Below are 18686 nucleotides of genomic sequence, written 5' to 3'. Positions count from 1 at the left end.
CACTGTCCCTCAGCTCTTCAGCTCAAGGCTAGCACTCTACCACTTGAGCCACAGCGCCACTTCTGGCTTTTTTCTTTTTGCTTATGTGGTGCTGAAGAATCGAACCCAAGGCCTCACGCATGCGAGGCAAGCGCTCTACCACTGAGCCACCTTTCCAGCCCCGACTTTTTTTTTTTTTAACAATACTCCACATATGAGATTTCCCTGGGAATATTCTCTGTATAATTTTTAGATAAAATACCAGGTTCCTGATTGTTACACACTTGTCATCTTAGTTTAGTGGTTTAGATCACTAAACCATTGATCAAGCCATTGTCACTATTAATTGCTTTGGATTAATTCTCTCCTTGAGCACCAGTTTCACATGTAAACCCTTTGCTAAACAAAGAATCTTCCAAACTAATGTAATTGAGCCAATCAGACACATGCTTTTTAATTCATGTAGTTAGTTACTAATTATTCAGCAAACACTGATGCATCTTCCAGGTACCAGACATGTTAGGGATTAGCGAGGGAGGGGGAGAACCTACAGATCTTACTCATGTAGGGTCAAAAGGTATAATATAATTCAGTCACTCTCTGCATTACTTTCCTTGTCTATCCTCTGGAGATGTGTACAAGTTGGAACAACTCAGTTGAGTCAAGTGAGATGTTATGTGGAAAATGCTTAGCTTTGCCTGTCTCATAGTAAGTGCCCAATAAAGTGTGCTTATCCTAATCACCTTATATACCATCAAGTGCAACAAGAAGCAAAATGGCATCCTTTTGGTGTGTTGTTTCCTGACAAAACAGTTACTTATGCCAGGACATTATGAAGTATCTCCTTTGACAGTCAGGTACCGGTGGCTTACAACTATAATCCTGGCTACTCAGGAGGCTGAGATCTGAGGATCATGGTTCAGAGCCAGCCTGGGCAGGAAAGTCCGTGAGACTCTTATCGCCAATAAATGAACAGAAAACTGGAAGTGGCACTGTGGCTCAAGTGGTAGAGCACTCACCTTGTGCTGAAGAGCTGAGGGACAGTGCCTAGGCCCAGAGTTCAAGCCCCACAACCAAAACAAAAAAACCAAAATCATCTCCTTCTAACAGTCTCAATAAAGTTTCTCCCTAAAAGACAGACCAATAAAAGACAATGCACAGACTTTAGCAGTGAATATATGTTACTTCCAATATTCCACTTAGTCAATAAGGCTGAAATAAATGGCCCATACACCTTTGAATATCTCTGACTGTTCACTTAAAATCTAGTCATTTTTATGAAGTTCATTTTTTCTAAATCATTCTAGGTCTTTGAAGTTTTTCTCAGTTCCACTGAGCTCTGCCAGTTTGTAATGACCACCTTGGACAGCCTGAAAAATCTGCCTTATCCTCGCAGCCAGCAGACAGCTGGGGAGTTGCTGATAACATTGGTGAAAAATGCAGAATCCCGATTTGAGAAGGTAAAAGCACAGGTCTATTTTCTAAGTTTGAAGTACTGGTCAAGCATGCTCCCTCCTGTAGCTCACAACCATTTCTCCTGCAGTAGGCACATTCTAACCAGCCCCTGAGCACCAAATAGGGGAGGGAGGCTTTACATGTTCAGTGTGTGGTCCAGAAGAGCAGGATTTCTCTGGGGAGATATAATTAACACATATGAATGTGGTAACTTCATTCTGTAGAATTTAAGGTAGCCATAGAAGGAGGCTAACTTAGCCTAAAATCAACAGAATTTATCTAAGTATATCTAAAATTGATAAACCAAGAAATAACAAAAAGAAAAAAATAACCTATATCCCATAAAATATAGAGAAACAGAGCATGGTACACACATCTGTAATACTAGCACTTGGAGGCTGAATCATAGCCTGAGCTACAGAGACTCTTTCTCAAATAAATAGAGGGACATATTTATTTATTTCAAATTCTTTATTGTGATTAAGTGATTACATAATTTCCCAAATTTCACAGTATTGTGGGATAGTGATGCTTAAAGTCACAAACACATTCTAACTTTCATGCAGCAAACTGTTTATCATGGTCTATGACATTTATGAGTTCTATGAGCTTTGCAATACAGTTATTTCCACATTGGGTGATATGTACATTTCTTTTGTTTTGCATAGCATCAGCTGTTCCTAGAGGTATATTAAAGAGCTAAAAGCACAAAAATAGTTGTCTCTGGAGAGCAGACCTAGGAAATAGGAAGGCAAGAACCTTGAAGTATTACTGGACTTTCCATGTGTGTGTTACATTTTGATAAAATTAGAATGGGTGAGCTCTGTATTTCTACTAGATCACATTTGGATACTGGAAATATGATTTACCATTTGACTGAAAGTATTTGTCCTCCATAATATTAAAATAAAACAGTAAGGGCTAGGATAAGAGCTCAATGGCAGAACACTTGCCTAGCACATACAAGAACCTTTGTTGAGTCCCCAAAAGAAAAAGTGGAAAAAAATGTAGAAATTATGAGAACATTTTTTTTGTCACTCATAGTGCTTGAACTTAGGACCTGAGTGCTGTCCCTGAGCTCTTTTGCTCAAGAGTAGCACTCTACCACTTTGAGCCATAGCTCCACTTCCAGTTTTTGAGTGGTTTATTGGAAATAAGAGTCTCATGGACTTTCCTGCCTCCTGAGTAGCTCACAGTCATGAGCCACCAGTGCCCAAGGAGAACCCATTTTTACTGTTATTATAAAGATAATGTACAAGCCCATCCTTCAATCCAGCTTCTAACATCTGATGTTAATAACACAACTTTATATCACATTGTCAAGGAGACTCTCTGGGAAGCTGACAATTCCACAGAAATCTGAAGTCACTAATCTTTGGGTGGGAAGGGAAGTCCAAGCAGAAAAACAGACCAAACCCTGTGGCAAATGCTTCTTTTATCTGGTGTAATGGGCCAGGACTTCCCTGCCATACCAATCCGAGTGGAAATAACCTAGCATACTCACATTTGCTAGTTTATTATAAAATCTATTTATTTGTCTGTCTGTCTGTCTCTCCATATATATAGAGAGAAAGAGAAACACACACACATATACATATATGTATAATTGAAGGTACTGTTAAAAAAAACTAATTTTTCATCATTCAAAAATACACTATTAACATCTGTGTATTTTTCATTGATGAAAGTCCTCACATCTATGAAGCTAGTGTTCTACCACTGAATCATTCAACTTTTTAAAAATTAAGTCCTGGGGCTTCAACTCAGAGACTATCCCACACTGTCCTTGAGTTTTTCATTCAAGGCTAGTGCTCTACCACTTGAGCCATGGTTCTACTTCTGGCTTTATGGTAGTTAATTGTAGATAACAGATTCATAAACTCTCAGCCTTGGCTCTCTTCAAACCTTGATCCTCATATCTCAGCCTCTTGAGTAGCTAGGATTACAGGCATGAGCCACTGGTGCCTATCCCTTTTGTTTCTGTGGCAGGATCTTAGTAACTTTTCTAGGATGGCTTTTTGGTGGAAAATTGAAGATAAAAGTCTCACAGAAGGGCTGGGATGTAGCTCAGTGGCAAAGCGCTTGCCTAGCAAGTGCAACGTCCTGGGTTCAATCCCCAGTACCAAAAAAGAAAAGACAAAAAAAAATACGTTAAAAAAAAAAAGTCTCACAGACTTTCTTGCTCAGGCTGGCATCAAACTGCAAACCTCATATCTCAGTTTCCTGAATAGATAGTCTTACAGGTATGAGCCACCAGCACCAAACTTTTTAAAGTATAAAATATTTTGTTTAAAAGTCATGAGCTAGGACCTTCCAGCAATGGCTACAATATCCTCAGAAACCATTATTGTCTCATAAGATTAAGGTACTAGTGCTTTCTTTTTCCTCTTTAGGTGCCAGAAATTATAGGAGTTATCTGTGCCCGGCTATCCATAATCTGCCAGCCTAAAGTCCGCCAACAAGTCATAAATACTGTGAGTTTGTTTATCTCCAGGCCTAAGTACACAGATATAGTACTCAGCCATCTTCTTTGCCATCCAGTGCCATATGACAGGTAATAGAAGCTTGTAAAGCCTTTTGATTAAATTGGGGTACAAGACACAGCTCTGAGTATTATGGGACATAGCTATTGTTAAAAAGGTAATGAGAATCTTAGCCAGGCGCTGGTGGCTCAGGCCTATAATCCTAGCTACTCAGGAGGCTGAGATCTGAGGATCATGGTTCAAAGCCAGCCTGGGCAGGAAAATCCATGAGACTCTTATCTCCCCATAAACCAGTAGAAAACCAGAAGTGGCGGCAGAGCTCTGGCCTTGAGCTGAAGAGTGCAGGGACAGTGCCCAAGCCCAGAGTTCAAGCCCCACGACCGCCTCCCCCGCAAAAAATGTAATGAGAATCTTGTAGAGGAGATAAGGAACAAATGGGTTCCTGACATGTAAATCAGAATATGATGTAGTAAACATAAATGAATAAGCCAACAAATTCAGTGAAGAATATCTATAAGGTAAGTAGGCTTATCCAAAAGTCGACTTAAAGTGCCCATAAATGGAACTGCAAAAAGTTAATGTCATGAAAGAACATTGTTCTAGATATAGAAAAGCTAAAGTGACATAACACAAAACATTACATGAACTCAGTTGTGTCCTGAATGAAAACAAAAGCTGTTAAGGAAAATTTAAATATGGCAACTTAACTAGATTTTTTTTCTCTCCACTGGAGTTCAAACTTTGGACCTTGCACTTGTTAAGCAGGCACTCTACTAGCTGAGCTATATTCCCATCCCTTTTTGCTTTAGTTATTTTGAGTAAAAAGGCCAGGCTATCTTTGACTATATTCTCTTATTAATATTTTGTGTATAGCTGCAGTGACAGTAATGTGCCACTGGACCCAGCTTTTGTCAGTTGAGATTGAATGTCATGAACTTGTGTGTATGTTTTTGTGTGCCAGTTCTGGGGCTTGAACTCCAGACCTGGATGCTGCCCTTGGACTTTTTTTTTCTTCTTTTCTTTTGCAGGGGATGATTTCCTACCACTTGAGCCATTATTCCATTTCCTCATAAAGTTTTTTTGTTGTTTTTGTTTTTGTCAGTCATGGGGCTTGAACTCTGGGCCTGGGTACTGTCCCTCAGCTATTCAGCTCAAGGCCAGTGCTTTACCACTTGAGCCACAGCACCACTTCCAATTTTCTGGTGGTTAATTGGAGAGAAGAGTCTCATGGACTTTCCTGCCCAGGCTGGCTTTGAACCTCGATCCTCAGATCTCAGCCTCTTGAGTAGCTAGAATTACAGGCATGAGCCATTGGCACCCAGCTCCTCATGAAGTTTTTGAAACAAATCATCTGGAAAGTTTGTTAAAAAATATTGACAATCTTGGGAGGGTGAAGCAGAGGATTTAAAGCTTAAGACCAACATAGTCCTTAAAAAAAAAACTCTTTTTTTAAAAAAAAAAAAAGGAAAAGATTTTATCACCATTTATATTAGTCAATGCCTAGGCAATGGGAGCTTGAGTCAATAAAACCTTAGGAGTTTATTTATCAAGTCAGCATGTTTTCTGATACCCTGATGAACTGAGCAGGGAGAAAAACCTCTTATAGATTGGCCCCAAAACTGACTCCAGGAGGGTTGTGGTCATGATAGGCTTGGGATATGACCTGTTCATGAATCCTTTTACTTGGGTTTGTAGGCACTTGGCTGAGTTGTGGAGAACCCTGGAAGTCGAGCTGCCCAGCACAACCTGGATCCTGTGGAGGCTCCTGAGGAAGCTGCAGAAATGCCATAATGTGGTTACCCAGGAGAAGATGGCCTATGTGGCTGTCTCTGTAAGCCACTTAGCTCTGCCCCTCCAACTTCAGCCCACCTTGCTCCCTTCCAGGATGACTTGCCCTATCTAGAATGTTCTTTTGGGGCCCTTTAAAAGCTTAATTCTGACATTCACTTATGAATCTGAATGTATCTCTACCCAGGCATTGATATAGAGGGAGCTGGGAGAGTGTAAGACCAGGTATGGCCTAATCTTTTTTTTTTTTTTGGTCGGTCGTAGGGCTTGAACTCTGGGCTTAGGTGCTATCCCCCAGCTCTTCAGCTCAAGGCCAGCGCTCTACCGCTTGAGCCACAGCACCACTTCCGGTTTTCTAGTGGTTTATTGGAGATGAGAGTCTCACGGAATTTCCTGCCTTGGCTGGCTTTGAACCATGATCCTCAGATCTCAGCCTCCTGAGTAGCTAGGATTACAGGCATGAGCCACCAGCGCCCAGCTCCTAATATCTTTTAAACATTCCTTGGCTCGGCCATTTAAAAAAAAAAATGATCATGATAGCTAGAGAGTAACAGAAACTTGTGAAGATTTTTTTTTAATTCTTCAGATTAAATTCTTTAAATTAATTAATTCTTCAAATTTAAATTCTTTATATTAAGACACAAATATGTAAAATAAAAAATAAAGGTCCCCTTAATTAGGGGCTGGCAAAAGATTGAGGGTAAATATTTTAGGCCTTGCAGGCCCATATATGGCCTCTGTCACATAGTTTTTGAGGTGGTTTTTTTTTTTCCTCAACCATATTTTTACATTTAAAAATGTAAGATCTTAGCTAGGTACAGGTAGCTCATACCAATCTATAATCATATCTATTCAGGAGACTGAGATCTGAGGACATCAGTTAGAAATAAGCTTAGGTAGACAATTCCAAGAGTCTCTTATATCCAATTAACCAGCAAAAAATCAGTAATATAGGTGTAGCTCAAATGGTAGAGCACCAACAATGAGTGAAAGAGCCTAGAGCTTAAGGTCCTGAGTTCAAGGCCCAGTACTGACATACACATGAAAAAAGTGTAAGACTTTAATCCAAGCAAGCATAGTCTCTGATACTCAGGAGCCTGAACATGGGAGTTGAAAACCAGATGGGCAACATATGTCACCCCATTTCAATTCAACAAAAAAAATATTTTTTAGTTTATACCTGTAAAAGATGAACTCTTTTCAAAAAATTTTAAATTATTATCTTTAGGCTATTGTACTAAAGAGTTGCTATTTAGCAAACAGTTTATGGATACAGTATATCTTGATCAATGGCACTCCTTTAGGAGTATTTGAACATATAGAACTTATATATATATGTTATATAATATATAGTATATATATGGTATACTTTTTACCCACTTTTCCCTTTTAAATTGGGGGGAAATAAAGTAAAATAAATACATTTTACTTTTTTTTTTTTTGGGCCTGGGCGCTGTCCCTCAGCTCTTCAGCTCAAGGCGAGTGCTCTACCACTTGAGCTACAGCACCACTTCTGTTTTTCTGGTGGTTTATTGGAGATAGGAGTCTCACGGTCTTTCCTGCCGGGGCTGGCTTTAAACCATGATCCTCAGATCTCAGCCTCCTTAGTAGCTAGGATTACAGGCGTGAGCCACCAGCGCCCGGCTACATTTTACTTTTTAGAGCAGTTTTTTTTTTTTTTCCAGTCCTGGGCTTGAACTCAGGCCTGGGCACTTTCCCTGAGCTGCTTTTGCTCAAGGCTAGCACTCTACCATTTGAGCCACATTCCCAGTTTTATGGTCACAGCAAAATTGAACAGAAATTACAGACAGCTGCCCAAAGCACTGGCAGCCACACATACATAGTTTCTTCCCTATCAGTATATACTAAGTCTCCATGCAGAGCTGGTTCAGTATTCAAATACCAATTATACAGTCTACTATATTTATGAGTAAAGAAGAAAATCACATTATTGTATAAGTGAATATGAAATTCATTTTTCAAATCCATCACTTAGCTAAGGCCTGGTAGCTCATGCCGGTAATCCTAGCTACTCAGATGGCTGATTCAAAGCCAACTCCAGGTAGGAAAGTCTGTGACTCTTTCCAGTAACAAAAGTCCCAATGAAAACTGTAAGTGCAGCTGTGACTCAAGTGGTAGAGTGCTAGCATTAAGCTTTTAAGCTCAGGGACAATGCCCAGGCCTTTAATCCATCACTTAAATATGAATCTTCTCATCTTTAAAAAGCAGATCTACATAAAAACTAACATCTGGGGCTGGGAAGGTGGCTCAGTGGTAGAGTACTTGCCTTGCATGCAGGAGGCCCTGGGTTCGATTCTTCAGCACCACATAAGCAAAAAGAAAAAAGCCGGAAGTGGCTGTGGCTCAAGTGGTAGAGTGCTAGCCTTGAGCTGAAGAGCTGAGGGACAGCGCCCTGGCCTAGAGTTTGGGCTCCACGACCAACAAAAACAAAACAAAACAAAACAAAAACTAACGTCAAAAAACCCTGAATAAAATTCTTAAAGGTAATAGAATGAATTCTTTCCTCCTAAAGTCAAAAACAAGGCTCTCATCATTCTTAACCCAGTATCATTTTAGATGTTCCAGCTCATGCAATTAAAGAAGGAAAAGGAATAAAAATGCATATATATTGTAAAAACAAGAAAGTAACTGGACCTATTTTAAGGTGACATAATTATCTAGTTGAAAAAATACTAAGAAATCTAGAAATCTATCAAGAAAAAAACTTAAACCTAATATGTGAGTTTAACAAGATCTCAATACATAATATAAATAAGCCAAAGGTATATGTACTTCCATACACTGGCAATGTACCTGAGGGAACTGATATACTCAAAATTTATACTTTCTACCTTTTCTCCCTACCATTTTATGGCTTTTTTTCTTTCTTTCTTTTGCTGTACAGGGGATTGGACCTAGGGCATTGTTCATCCTAGACAGGTACCTTATTATTGAGCTACATCCCCAGCCTTGAGTTTTTTTAAAACAAATCTTGCTATATAACTCAGGCTGACTTTGAATTCACTATGAAGCTCAGGCCTGCTTTGAACTGGCAATCCTGCCACAGCCTCCTAAGATCTGCAATTAGAGTGTGTGCTGTCTTAATCAGCTAAATTATTATTACAACTCTCCCCCCTCAAAAACCTAGTCAACTAGTGTCTTCTTTCCCATTCTCTGTTCTTACAGACTTTTAAAAAATCCCTATAATGTCAGTATAGTTTCAGAGGAAGTGATGCTGTGGCTCAAGTGGTAGAGTGCTCACCCTGAGCTGAAGAGCAGAGGGACAGCGTCCAGGCCCAGAGTTCAAGCCCCACAACCAAAAAAAAAAAAAGTATTGAGCAGTATAGTTTCAGAATTTAGGGCAAAAAAAGCTACTTTTAAATCATTCTACATATACTGTTTGATGACATGCCTCTATATTCATCTAACAATATGTAAACTGCTTTCCATACCAGCATACAAGGTTCTTTTCTATCCTTTATGTAGCTGTGGTTCCATGGCTGAGACCTATATGTGTAGCCTAGGCGGGCCTCAAACACATGATCCTACTGACTCCAGTTCTCTAGTGCTGGGATTATAGGCATGTGCCACCATTTATTATTACCTTTATTTTATTTATTTTTAATTACCTTTAAAAAATCTTACAAGATACAAAATTTTTTTTGTTATTCTGGGGAGGGGGCAAGATTTTTTTTTAAAACATCTCACTATGTTACCATCACTGACCTTGACCTCCTGGGTTCAAAGTGAGCCTTTTGCCTTAGCTATCCAAGTAGCTGGGACTAACCAAATATGATACCATTTTGTTTTTTGTTTTTGTTTTGTTGCTCATGGGGCTTGAACTCTGGGCCCGGGCGCTGTCCCTACACTCTTCAGCTCAAAGCGAGTGCTCTACCTCTTAAGCCACAGCGACACTTCTGGTTTTTCTACTGGTTTGTTGGAGATCAGAGTCTAATGGACTTTTCTGCCCAGGCTGGCTTTGAATCATGATCCTCAGATCTCAGCCTCCTGAGTAGCTAGGATTATAGGCGTGAGCCACCAGCGCCCAGCTATGAGACCATTTTGTGGGGAGGCATTCTGCCACTTGAGCCAACCCCTCTGTTTTGTGGGGGAGTTTGTTTTATGTTTTGATTTTTTTTTTTGCTAACTTTGCCTTGGCTGGCTTGAAACTCATGGATCCTCCTCATTCCACCTCTCAGCTGCGATTACAGGTGTACAACAAGCCCAGTAGCTCAAAATCATTTTTAACTATTAAGTTTCTTATTAAGCAAACATTTTGACAGTTTCAAACTTTTGCCCATTAAAACAGTGCTACAGAAAGTTTAATCATAATGTTATCATATATATCTAAAGCCCACTGGATCTAACAGTGTGTATATTTAAAGTTTAAGTCATTGTCCTCCGGAAAGCTGCTCTTTCTTTAGGTATGTGTCAAGGTGCCTGTTGCGTGTGATTGTAGCCCTCATTGATGCCTTGCTGTTAGGTTTTTAAGAAAATGGAACATTTCCCAGGAAAAAAAAGAAAATGGAACATTTTCATTAGAGTTTTGTTTGCGTATGTTTGTTTTGGTTGGTTGGTTGGTTGGTTTTTGTTTTTCTCAGTTGTAGGGCTTGAACTCAGGGCCTGCGCACTGTCCTTGAGCTTTTTCACTCAAGGCTAGTACTCTACCACCTTGAGCCACAGTACCACTTCCAGTTTTCTGATGGCTAATTGGCAATAAGATTCTTGTGGATTTTCCAGCCCAGGTTGGCTTCACACTGCGATTCTCAGATCTCAGCCTCCTGAGTAGCTAGGATTACAGATGTAAGCAGCCACCAGTGCCCAGTGCATATGGTTTTTTTGATTGGCCATTTTTTAGTTCTCCTTTGTGACTTGTTTTTTCATATCCTGTATACCAGTGCTTCTCAAATTTCATGTGTACACAGAGTGACCTTAGAATCTTGGTAAAATCTGAAGTGGGGCTGAAGACTCCCCACTCCTAACCATCTCCTAGGTAATGGCAGTGCTGCTGGATGTTACTCATATATATGAACATTTTATTAACACATTGATACAGATAGTTCTTTGGGTTATTATTCATTACCCAACTTTATGATAACGTTTAATGTGGCTTTTTATTTGTATGTAGTCGAGAGTGTTAATAGCTTCCTTTATAATTACTACATGCAGATCACCACTGGTAAACTTTTCTTTTTGTCAGTTCTGAATATTGAAAACAGGTCCTGTGTATTTTAGGCTCTACCTCTGAGCTACATCTAGCCCACTTTTTTTTTTTTTTTAGTAATTGTATTCATTTGTTTATTTTTGCAGTTACAGGAGCTTTTTTTTGGGGGGGGGTCTGGTCGTGGGGCCTGAACTCTAGGCCTGGGCGCTGTCCCTCAGCTCTTCAGCTCAAGGCTAGCGCTCTACCACTTGAGCCACAGTGCCACTTCTGGCTTTTTTTTTCTTTTTTTGTCGGTCGTAGGACTTGAACTCTGGGCCTGGGCACTGTCCCTCAGCTCTTCAGCTCAAGGCGAGCGCTCTACCACTTGAGCTACAGCACCACTTCCGGTTTTCTGGTGGTTTATTGGAGATAGGAGTCTCACGGTCTTTCCTGCCCGGGCTGGCTTTGAACCGCAATCCTCAGATCTCAGCCTCCTGAGTAGCACCAGCGCCCGGCTGGCTTTTTGCTTATGTGGTGCTGAGGAATCGAACCCAGGGCCTCAGGCATGCAAGGCAAGCCCTCTACCACTGAGCTGCCTTCCCAGCCCCTAGCCCACTTTTAATAACCACTCTATTCCTATTCCATCTCTTTTCCAGGTCCCTATACTGATTACCACTAATTTTCTGTTTATGGGATAGTAGAACTAGAAAGTACGTTCTGGAACAAACAGAAACATAAAGGATTAGGGCCACCATCCCCACAGTTCTGCTCTGTGCCTTCTATCACAGGTGACAAATGCCCTCTATGAGGTGTTCGTGGGAAACAAGCTGCGAGCAGCTACCTTCCGACTCTTCCCTCAGCTTCTCATGACCCTGCTCATCCAGATCCACCATAGCATTGGTCTCACCATGTCTGATATCTCCATCCCTAGAGGCCTGTATGCAGAACAGGAAATGTCAACAGACATCATACCTTTGAGGTACTGTCCATTGCAATTTCTCTGACTTTAACAAGTATTAAGCCAAACTAGAACATAAGGATAGCCAAGATGTGGTCCCAATTCTAAGGAATCATGTCTCTAACGGTCCCAAACCCTTGTGAGACATCAGGATGACATGTTCAGGAACCATTCTGGGTTTTCAGTGACTGCTTTTCATTTTCTTGGTACCAAGGGAAATTTACCTATCTGGGTTCAGATGCCCTGCAAAATAAATGTGATACTATGACAGTCTTTGTTGTTGTTGTTGTTGTTAATAAATACAGGAAAACACAAGAAAAATAGCTTAAAACTATCCCCAAATTAGTATTTATCCAGTAGAATGATTACTCATTTCTGCTTTATTGCATGAAGAGATATATTTTCAAATCACCATTAGGGTCTCAATGCTACTATAGTATGTAGATTTCTTTCAAAGGAAATGGTACTATATGGAATAATTAATACCAAAGAGTCATTAGACTTGGGTTCTAGTTCTCATTCATTCATTTAATGAACTTGCCCCTGAAAAAAAATCTGTTCTATGCCTACTTTCTTACCTATAAATGAAGAGTCTTAAGAAAGGAAATCTGTAAGAGCTCTTACAACTTTAGGAGTTCTCTGAGGCTATGTCTAGTTCAATAAGTAATTTTCAAAAGCTGTGGGCATGTATTTTAGGAGTAAAATTGTATCTCAATAAAGATTTTTTTTAAGCAGTAGGCATCTGTTTAGCATCTTAGACCATTTATTGAATCATTCCCTTCCAAACTCTTGGGGAAATAACATCTAGTTAGAATTCTCTATGTTGATATATATATATTTTTTTGTCCAGTCGTGGGGCCTGAACTCTGGGCCTGGGCTCTGTCCCTCAGCTCTTCACTCAAGGCTAGCGCTCTACCACTTGAGCCACAGTGCCACTTCTGGCTTTTTTCTTTTTTTTTTGTCGGTCGTAGGACTTGAACTCTGGGCCTGGGCACTGTCCCTCAGCTCTTCAGCTCAAGGCGAGCGCTCTACCACTTGAGCTACAGCACCACTTCCGGTTTTCTGGTGGTTTATTGGAGATAGGAGTCTCACGGTCTTTCCTGCCCGGGCTGGCTTTGAACCGCAATCCTCAGATCTCAGCCTCCTGAGTAGCACCAGCGCCCGGCTGGCTTTTTTCTTATGTGGTGCTGAGGAATCGAACCCAGAGCCTCAGGCATGCAAGGCAAGAGCTCTACCACTGAGCCACCTTCCCAGCCCCTGTTAATAATTTTTGTAAAGTGTCTTTCAAGTTATCAGAATATTAAAAGTCTTTTGGAAATCTGGAAAAGGGAAAATTACCATCCAGCAGTTGTCAATGCATGGCTCTCTCCAACAAGAGTAGAGTTCTTGGGTATTTGCAAGTTAGTGTCCCTTATTCTGCTTACCCATGTTATTTTTATGTGACTTAGCTTTGCCATGCAGGCTACAAAGACCCTTCTCCTCAGAACAATGTGCTGGCAGGAATTCAACATTATGGAAAAGAATAATGGATGGACGCTTTTGAAAGGAGACTGCCATCTTCAGGGAGTATTTCTCCTTGCCAAGTAAGGCTTCCTTGTCACCTGCCCCAGATCAGCATCGTATTTTTCCCTTCCTTTTAATGATTACAGCAACTAAAGCTGTGAGAACTCACCAAGTTCATAAGAGAATACCAATGATGTCCATAATGCTAGGCAAAAGTTTCTAAATGTCCTAGTCCTTGACACACCCTCCTGGCCACTAACTTCAGAGGGTATCTACCCTGAGAAAATTCCATCTAGTGAAGCATGTGAGAGTAACATTGATGCTTTGTTTTGTAGTGCCTTGCTGGAAAGAAATCACCTTCTAGCACATAGGATCTTGTACTTGTTAGTCCCGCTTCTTAACCGAGGGAATAAGAAACATAAACTAACAGCTGCAGCCTTCTTTGTGGAGGTAAGACTCATCTCTAGATGTGGTTGGAAGTCTCTGAAGCAATAGAACCTGCTTCCTAGTGTGTCCAGCCTAGTGTCAGAACGGGGTCCATTTCAAACATGTAGCAGACGTATTTGTCAGACTCAAACCTATTGAAATTCTCTCTCTCTCTCTCTTTCTCTCGTCAGTTGTGGGGTTTGAACTCTGGGCCTGGGTGCTGTCCCTCAGCTCTTCAGCTCAAGGCAAGTGCTCTACCACTTGAGCCACGCACCACTTCTGGTTTTCTGGTTTATTGGAGATAAGAGTCTCCCAGCCTTTCCTGCCCGGGCTGGCTTTGAACCATGACCCTCAGATCTCTGCCTCCTGAGTAGCTAGGATTACAGGTGTGAGCCACCGGCACCTGGCTTTGAAATTCTTTCTCTATTCTCATTATTCAACATTACTCAACAATATTCCTTGTATACTTGCAACATAATAATCACCTGTACTGTATGTATTGTATTATAGGTTTCAAGGGGAAAATCTAGAGCTAGTGGGAAGCTCTCTTCATGGAAAGAGGGCTTCCAGCTCATCTGTTTGGTTGGTTTCTGGCTCTTTCAGCTCCTCCAGAGTCCAGTGGCTAGAAGACTGCCAAGCATGTACTCTACTGCCCGCTTGAAAGACTGGTTGTGTCATGGAAACAATGCCTTTAGAATTCTTGCCTTAAGAGGACTGTTCAACCTTCTCAGACACAAAGAAATGGTAACTGATTCCTAAATCACAAAGGGAATACCCCAGATACCCAAGAACTTTAAATAGCTGAAAAGGAGAATTGGGTAGCCAGGGGACAGGGGTAGATGGGAGAGGTCTTTTTTTCACTGTGCATCCTTTTGTGCATTGGAAGTTTTACCTTGAAAATATGCAAGTGCTATTAAAAATTAAATATTTTAAAGTTCAAGACACAAATATTTATCATATTTGAAATCTCTAACTTGTGCAGGAGATATACTTGTTATGGTGTCCCCTTGTACTATATTACCCAACTTGGATGTTCCAAAATGCTTATTATCTAAGACAGATCACTGGTATCCATGTAGAAGAGGTCTTCCTAGAAAACCAGGTCTGTCAAGAGGAAAGCAGTAATCCCTGAGGCTTCAGTTTTGTCACTTGAACTCTATTTCTTTTACTTAAAAATTTGTGGCTGTAGGGCTGGGAAGTTGGCTTAGTGGTGGAATACTTGCCTAGAATGCATGAAGCCCTGGGTTCAATTCTTCAGTACCACATAAACAGAAAAAGCCAGAAGTGGTGCTGTGACTCAGGTGGTAGAGTGCTAGCTGTTGAGCAAAAGCAGCTTAGGGATAGTGCCCAGGCCCTAAGTTTAAGCCCCAGTACTGGCAAGAAAAAAAAAAAAAAACTGTGGCTGCAAACCGGATGTCGGTGGCTCGCGCCTGTAATCCTAGCTACTCAGGAGGCTGAGATCCGAGGAACATGGTTCAAAGCCAGCCTGGGCAGGAAAGTCTGTGAGACTCTTTTTTTTTTGTTGGTCATGGGGCTTGAACTCTGGGCCTGGGCACTGTCCCTCAGCTCTTCAGCTCAAGGCGAACGCTCTACCACTTGAGCTACAGTGCCACTTCCGGTTTTCTGGTGGTTTATTGGAGATAGGAGTCTCACAATCTCTCCTGCCCGGGCTGGCTTTGAACCGCGATCCTCAGATCTCAGCCTCCTGAGTAGCTAGGATTACAGGTGTGAGCCACCAGTGCCCTGCCCGTGAGACTCTTATCGACAATTAATCACCTAAAAACTGAAAGTGGAGCTATGGCTCCGAGTGGTAGATTGTTCACCTTTAAGAAAATACCTTGAGCATAATGCCCACGCACTAAGTTCAAAAAGAAATGTACTCATTATCTTGCCCATGTAATTGTAACCCCTCTGTACAGTATTTTCCCAATTAAAAAAACAAAAACCATAAGACTCTCACCGTTTTGGCATTTCAGAAGAGCAGAATCTCAGTTCAGTATGGGAAGGACTTTTTTTTTTTTTGGTCAGTCATTGGTCTTGAACTCTGGGCCTGGGCAGTGTTCCTGCACTCTTCAGCTCAAGGAGAGAGCTCTACCACTTGAGCCACAGTGCCACTTCCGGTTTTCTAGTGGTTAATTGGAGATAAGAGTCTCACAAACTTTCCCGCCTGGGCTGGCTTTGAACCGTGATTGTCAGCTCTCAGCCTCCTGCATAGCTAGGATTACAGGCGTGAGCTACCGGTGCCAGGTGGGTGGGACTTTTAAAGTTCCTCAATCAAACTTTAAAGTCTCTGGATACGTTTCATACTAAGTACCTTACTGTGACCAGAGTTGGCCATTCCTTTTTCTATACTTTTTCTTTCTTTTTTTAATGTTTTTTTGTGAAAATACTGGACAGAGGGGTTACAATCACATGAGCAAGGTAATGAGTACATTTCTTATCAAGCATTCTTGCCCTCCTTTGTTTTTCCCCTACCATCCCTTCCCTCCCATCTCCACAACTATACTCCCCTCCACCCTCCCCACCCCCACCCCCACTCCCCACCGCCTATACTTTTCTTATAGCAAGATGAAGTCCATATCCCTGGCTGTCCCTTACTTGATCCTACTTGTGTCTTGTGAGCTCCCCTCACAGCAGCTCTTCCCTCTCCCCTACATATATAATATTGAGGGTAATTATGTCCTCTTTACTTCTCTGCCTTGGACTATCCAGAGTTCCCAGAAATCCAGCCTGCACTAGGTACAGAGGAGGTGTAGAAGTTTTCCTTTTGGGATTTGATGATATGCTTCCAGGAAAGGTGCTCATGTGCTGTCTTTGGACACATAGGGGGAAAACATCAAGAACCTGCTGCCCTGTCTCTTAGATAGCCTATGTGAAGCCGATGAGAGGATTGTTTTGTTGACCATCCAGATACTCCTGCAGCTTGTCCAGAAAATGGATTTCACTACCCTGGCTGCCATGATGAAGACCCTGTTTTCCTTATTTGGTGATGTATGACAATGAGAAAGGAGATACTTCCTTAGGGGGGATGGGGAAATTGGAATAATAATAAGTATATTCTATATTATAAAAGTTTTTTACTTTGGGAGCACCTCCAAATATTCTATCTCAATACCCTTCCTGTAATCCTAACTACCAAGGAGACTGAGATTGGGAGGGTTGTGGTTCAGGCCTATTCAGGCATAAAAGTGCATTAAACTTCTTCTTAACCAAGAGCTAGGTGTGGTAAAGTACATTTATTATCCTAGCTATGACAGGAAGCTCACAATCAGACAGGAAACAAGATTCTATCTCAAGAATAAACACCACAGAAAAGGGCAAAAGGTGTGGCTCAGTAGTAAGAGTGCCTGTCTTGTAAATATAAACACCTGAGCTTAAACCCCAGCATACACACACAAAAAACCCAAACCAACCACAAAACATATCTTTCCAGGCAATCCATAATGTTGGTATGGCTGCTGTTATTGTTAGTTTTCAGATAAAAAAGAAGCTTGAGGGTGGCTTAGCGGTAGAGTGCTTGCCTAGCATGCATGAAGCCATAGGTTTGATTCCTCAGTACCACATAAATAGCAAAAGAAGCTTAGGGACAGTGCCCAGTCCCCTCAAGCCCCAGGACTGGGGAGGGAAAAAAAAAAGAAGCAGCAGCTTGAGGCATGGAAACTTACTAAGGCATTACTCCACTTTGTGGGAGGGGAGAATTAGAAGGGAAAACTGTCTTTGCTCTCAAGGAACAGTTGAGAACATACTCATGTACTTGTCCCAAATCCCAAAGACTTTTGAAAAATAAATACATAGAGCATAATGAGCGGCATATTTGAAGGAGTAAAACATGCCAAGATTAGAATTTTGAATTTCAGAACTTGTGTGAACACTTGATATCTTTATTAGTCATTAATACCATTAAGCAATGACAGGTGTGTGACAATGACCATTTCTTATTTATAAAGTCCCAAATATAAGATTTTGCTGCCTCCATAAATATTTGGTTTCTTGTCCTCAACTACATGTAGCTAAGTAGTTAACTCACCTAGAGTTCTAATAAACTGAGCATGAATGTGATTAGTGTGCTCCAACTTTGTGGATACTCTCTTGATAGCTGAGACCAGATGTTCATCGTTTCTCCATGACCCTCTTTGGAGCCTCTATAAAGTCTGTGAAACACACACATAAGAAGAATGCAGAGAAACAAGTCCTGGAAAGCCTGGTCCCACTACTGCTGTATTCTCAGGATGAAAATGATGCCATAGCTCAGGTGATACCTGCTGACTACTGCTTTCATCCCCAAATAATTCTTAACACTTCAGCCCCAAATAACTCTAAAGTCAGACCTACCTTTGAAAATTAGTGTTCTATCTTTGAGGGGTGGGACATAGTAGTGCCATCTTGTTCCATGTTCCATTATCCTTTGGCACAGGGCTATCTTTTCATTATTTTGCTTAAGAGAACTGTATAAAAATTTGCCCCTAATTTCTTTTCATTCATGGGGCTTGAACTCTGGGCTTGGGCACTGACCCTCAACTCTTCAGCTCAAGGCTAGCACTCTACACTTGAGCCACAGACCACTTCTGGTTTTCTGAGTGATTTACTGGAGATAACAAATTCACGGACTTTGCTGCTTGGGCTGGCTTTGAACTGCCATCCTCAGATCTCAGCCTCCTGAGTAGCTAGGATTACAGGTGTGAGCCACCAGCACCCGGCTAGAATTTTGGCCCTTTGTAGTTAGAGCTATGTATCAGTCCTCCTTGAGGACTTACCATCATACTCAACCTACCACCCAGCCCTACCTATAGTGCCTACCTCAACAAACTCTAAAGCCGGGCGCTGGTGGCTCACGCCTGTAATCCTAGCTACTCAGGAGGCTGAGATCTGAGGATCACGGTTCAAAGCCAGCCAGGGCAGGAGAGACTGTGAGACTCTATCTCCAACAAACCACCAGAAAACCGGAAGTGGC

The 18686-nt window shown here is 41.4% G+C and overlaps 1 protein-coding gene across 1 annotated transcript in view; it reads left to right on the top strand.

Moving 5' to 3' along the window:
* Positions 1–18686, top strand: part of Mroh8 (maestro heat-like repeat family member 8) — a 55265-nt gene that overhangs the window by 28243 nt on the left and 8336 nt on the right. The window contains exons 10-18 of the mRNA XM_013010699.1: positions 1287–1439; positions 3828–3988; positions 5613–5748; positions 11637–11827; positions 13255–13389; positions 13645–13759; positions 14339–14479; positions 16562–16726; positions 17832–17987. Of these exons, the coding sequence (XP_012866153.1) occupies positions 1287–1439; positions 3828–3988; positions 5613–5748; positions 11637–11827; positions 13255–13389; positions 13645–13759; positions 14339–14479; positions 16562–16726; positions 17832–17987 (1353 nt within the window). The remainder of the gene's footprint in view (positions 1–1286; positions 1440–3827; positions 3989–5612; positions 5749–11636; positions 11828–13254; positions 13390–13644; positions 13760–14338; positions 14480–16561; positions 16727–17831; positions 17988–18686) is intronic.

The sequence above is a fragment of the Dipodomys ordii genome, unplaced genomic scaffold, assembly GCF_000151885.1.
Source record: "Dipodomys ordii isolate 6190 unplaced genomic scaffold, Dord_2.0 Scaffold13, whole genome shotgun sequence".
Classification (NCBI taxonomy): domain Eukaryota; kingdom Metazoa; phylum Chordata; class Mammalia; order Rodentia; family Heteromyidae; genus Dipodomys; species Dipodomys ordii.
Note: the sequence above shows the minus strand (reverse complement) of the source record. Positions and strands in the feature narration are given on the sequence as shown.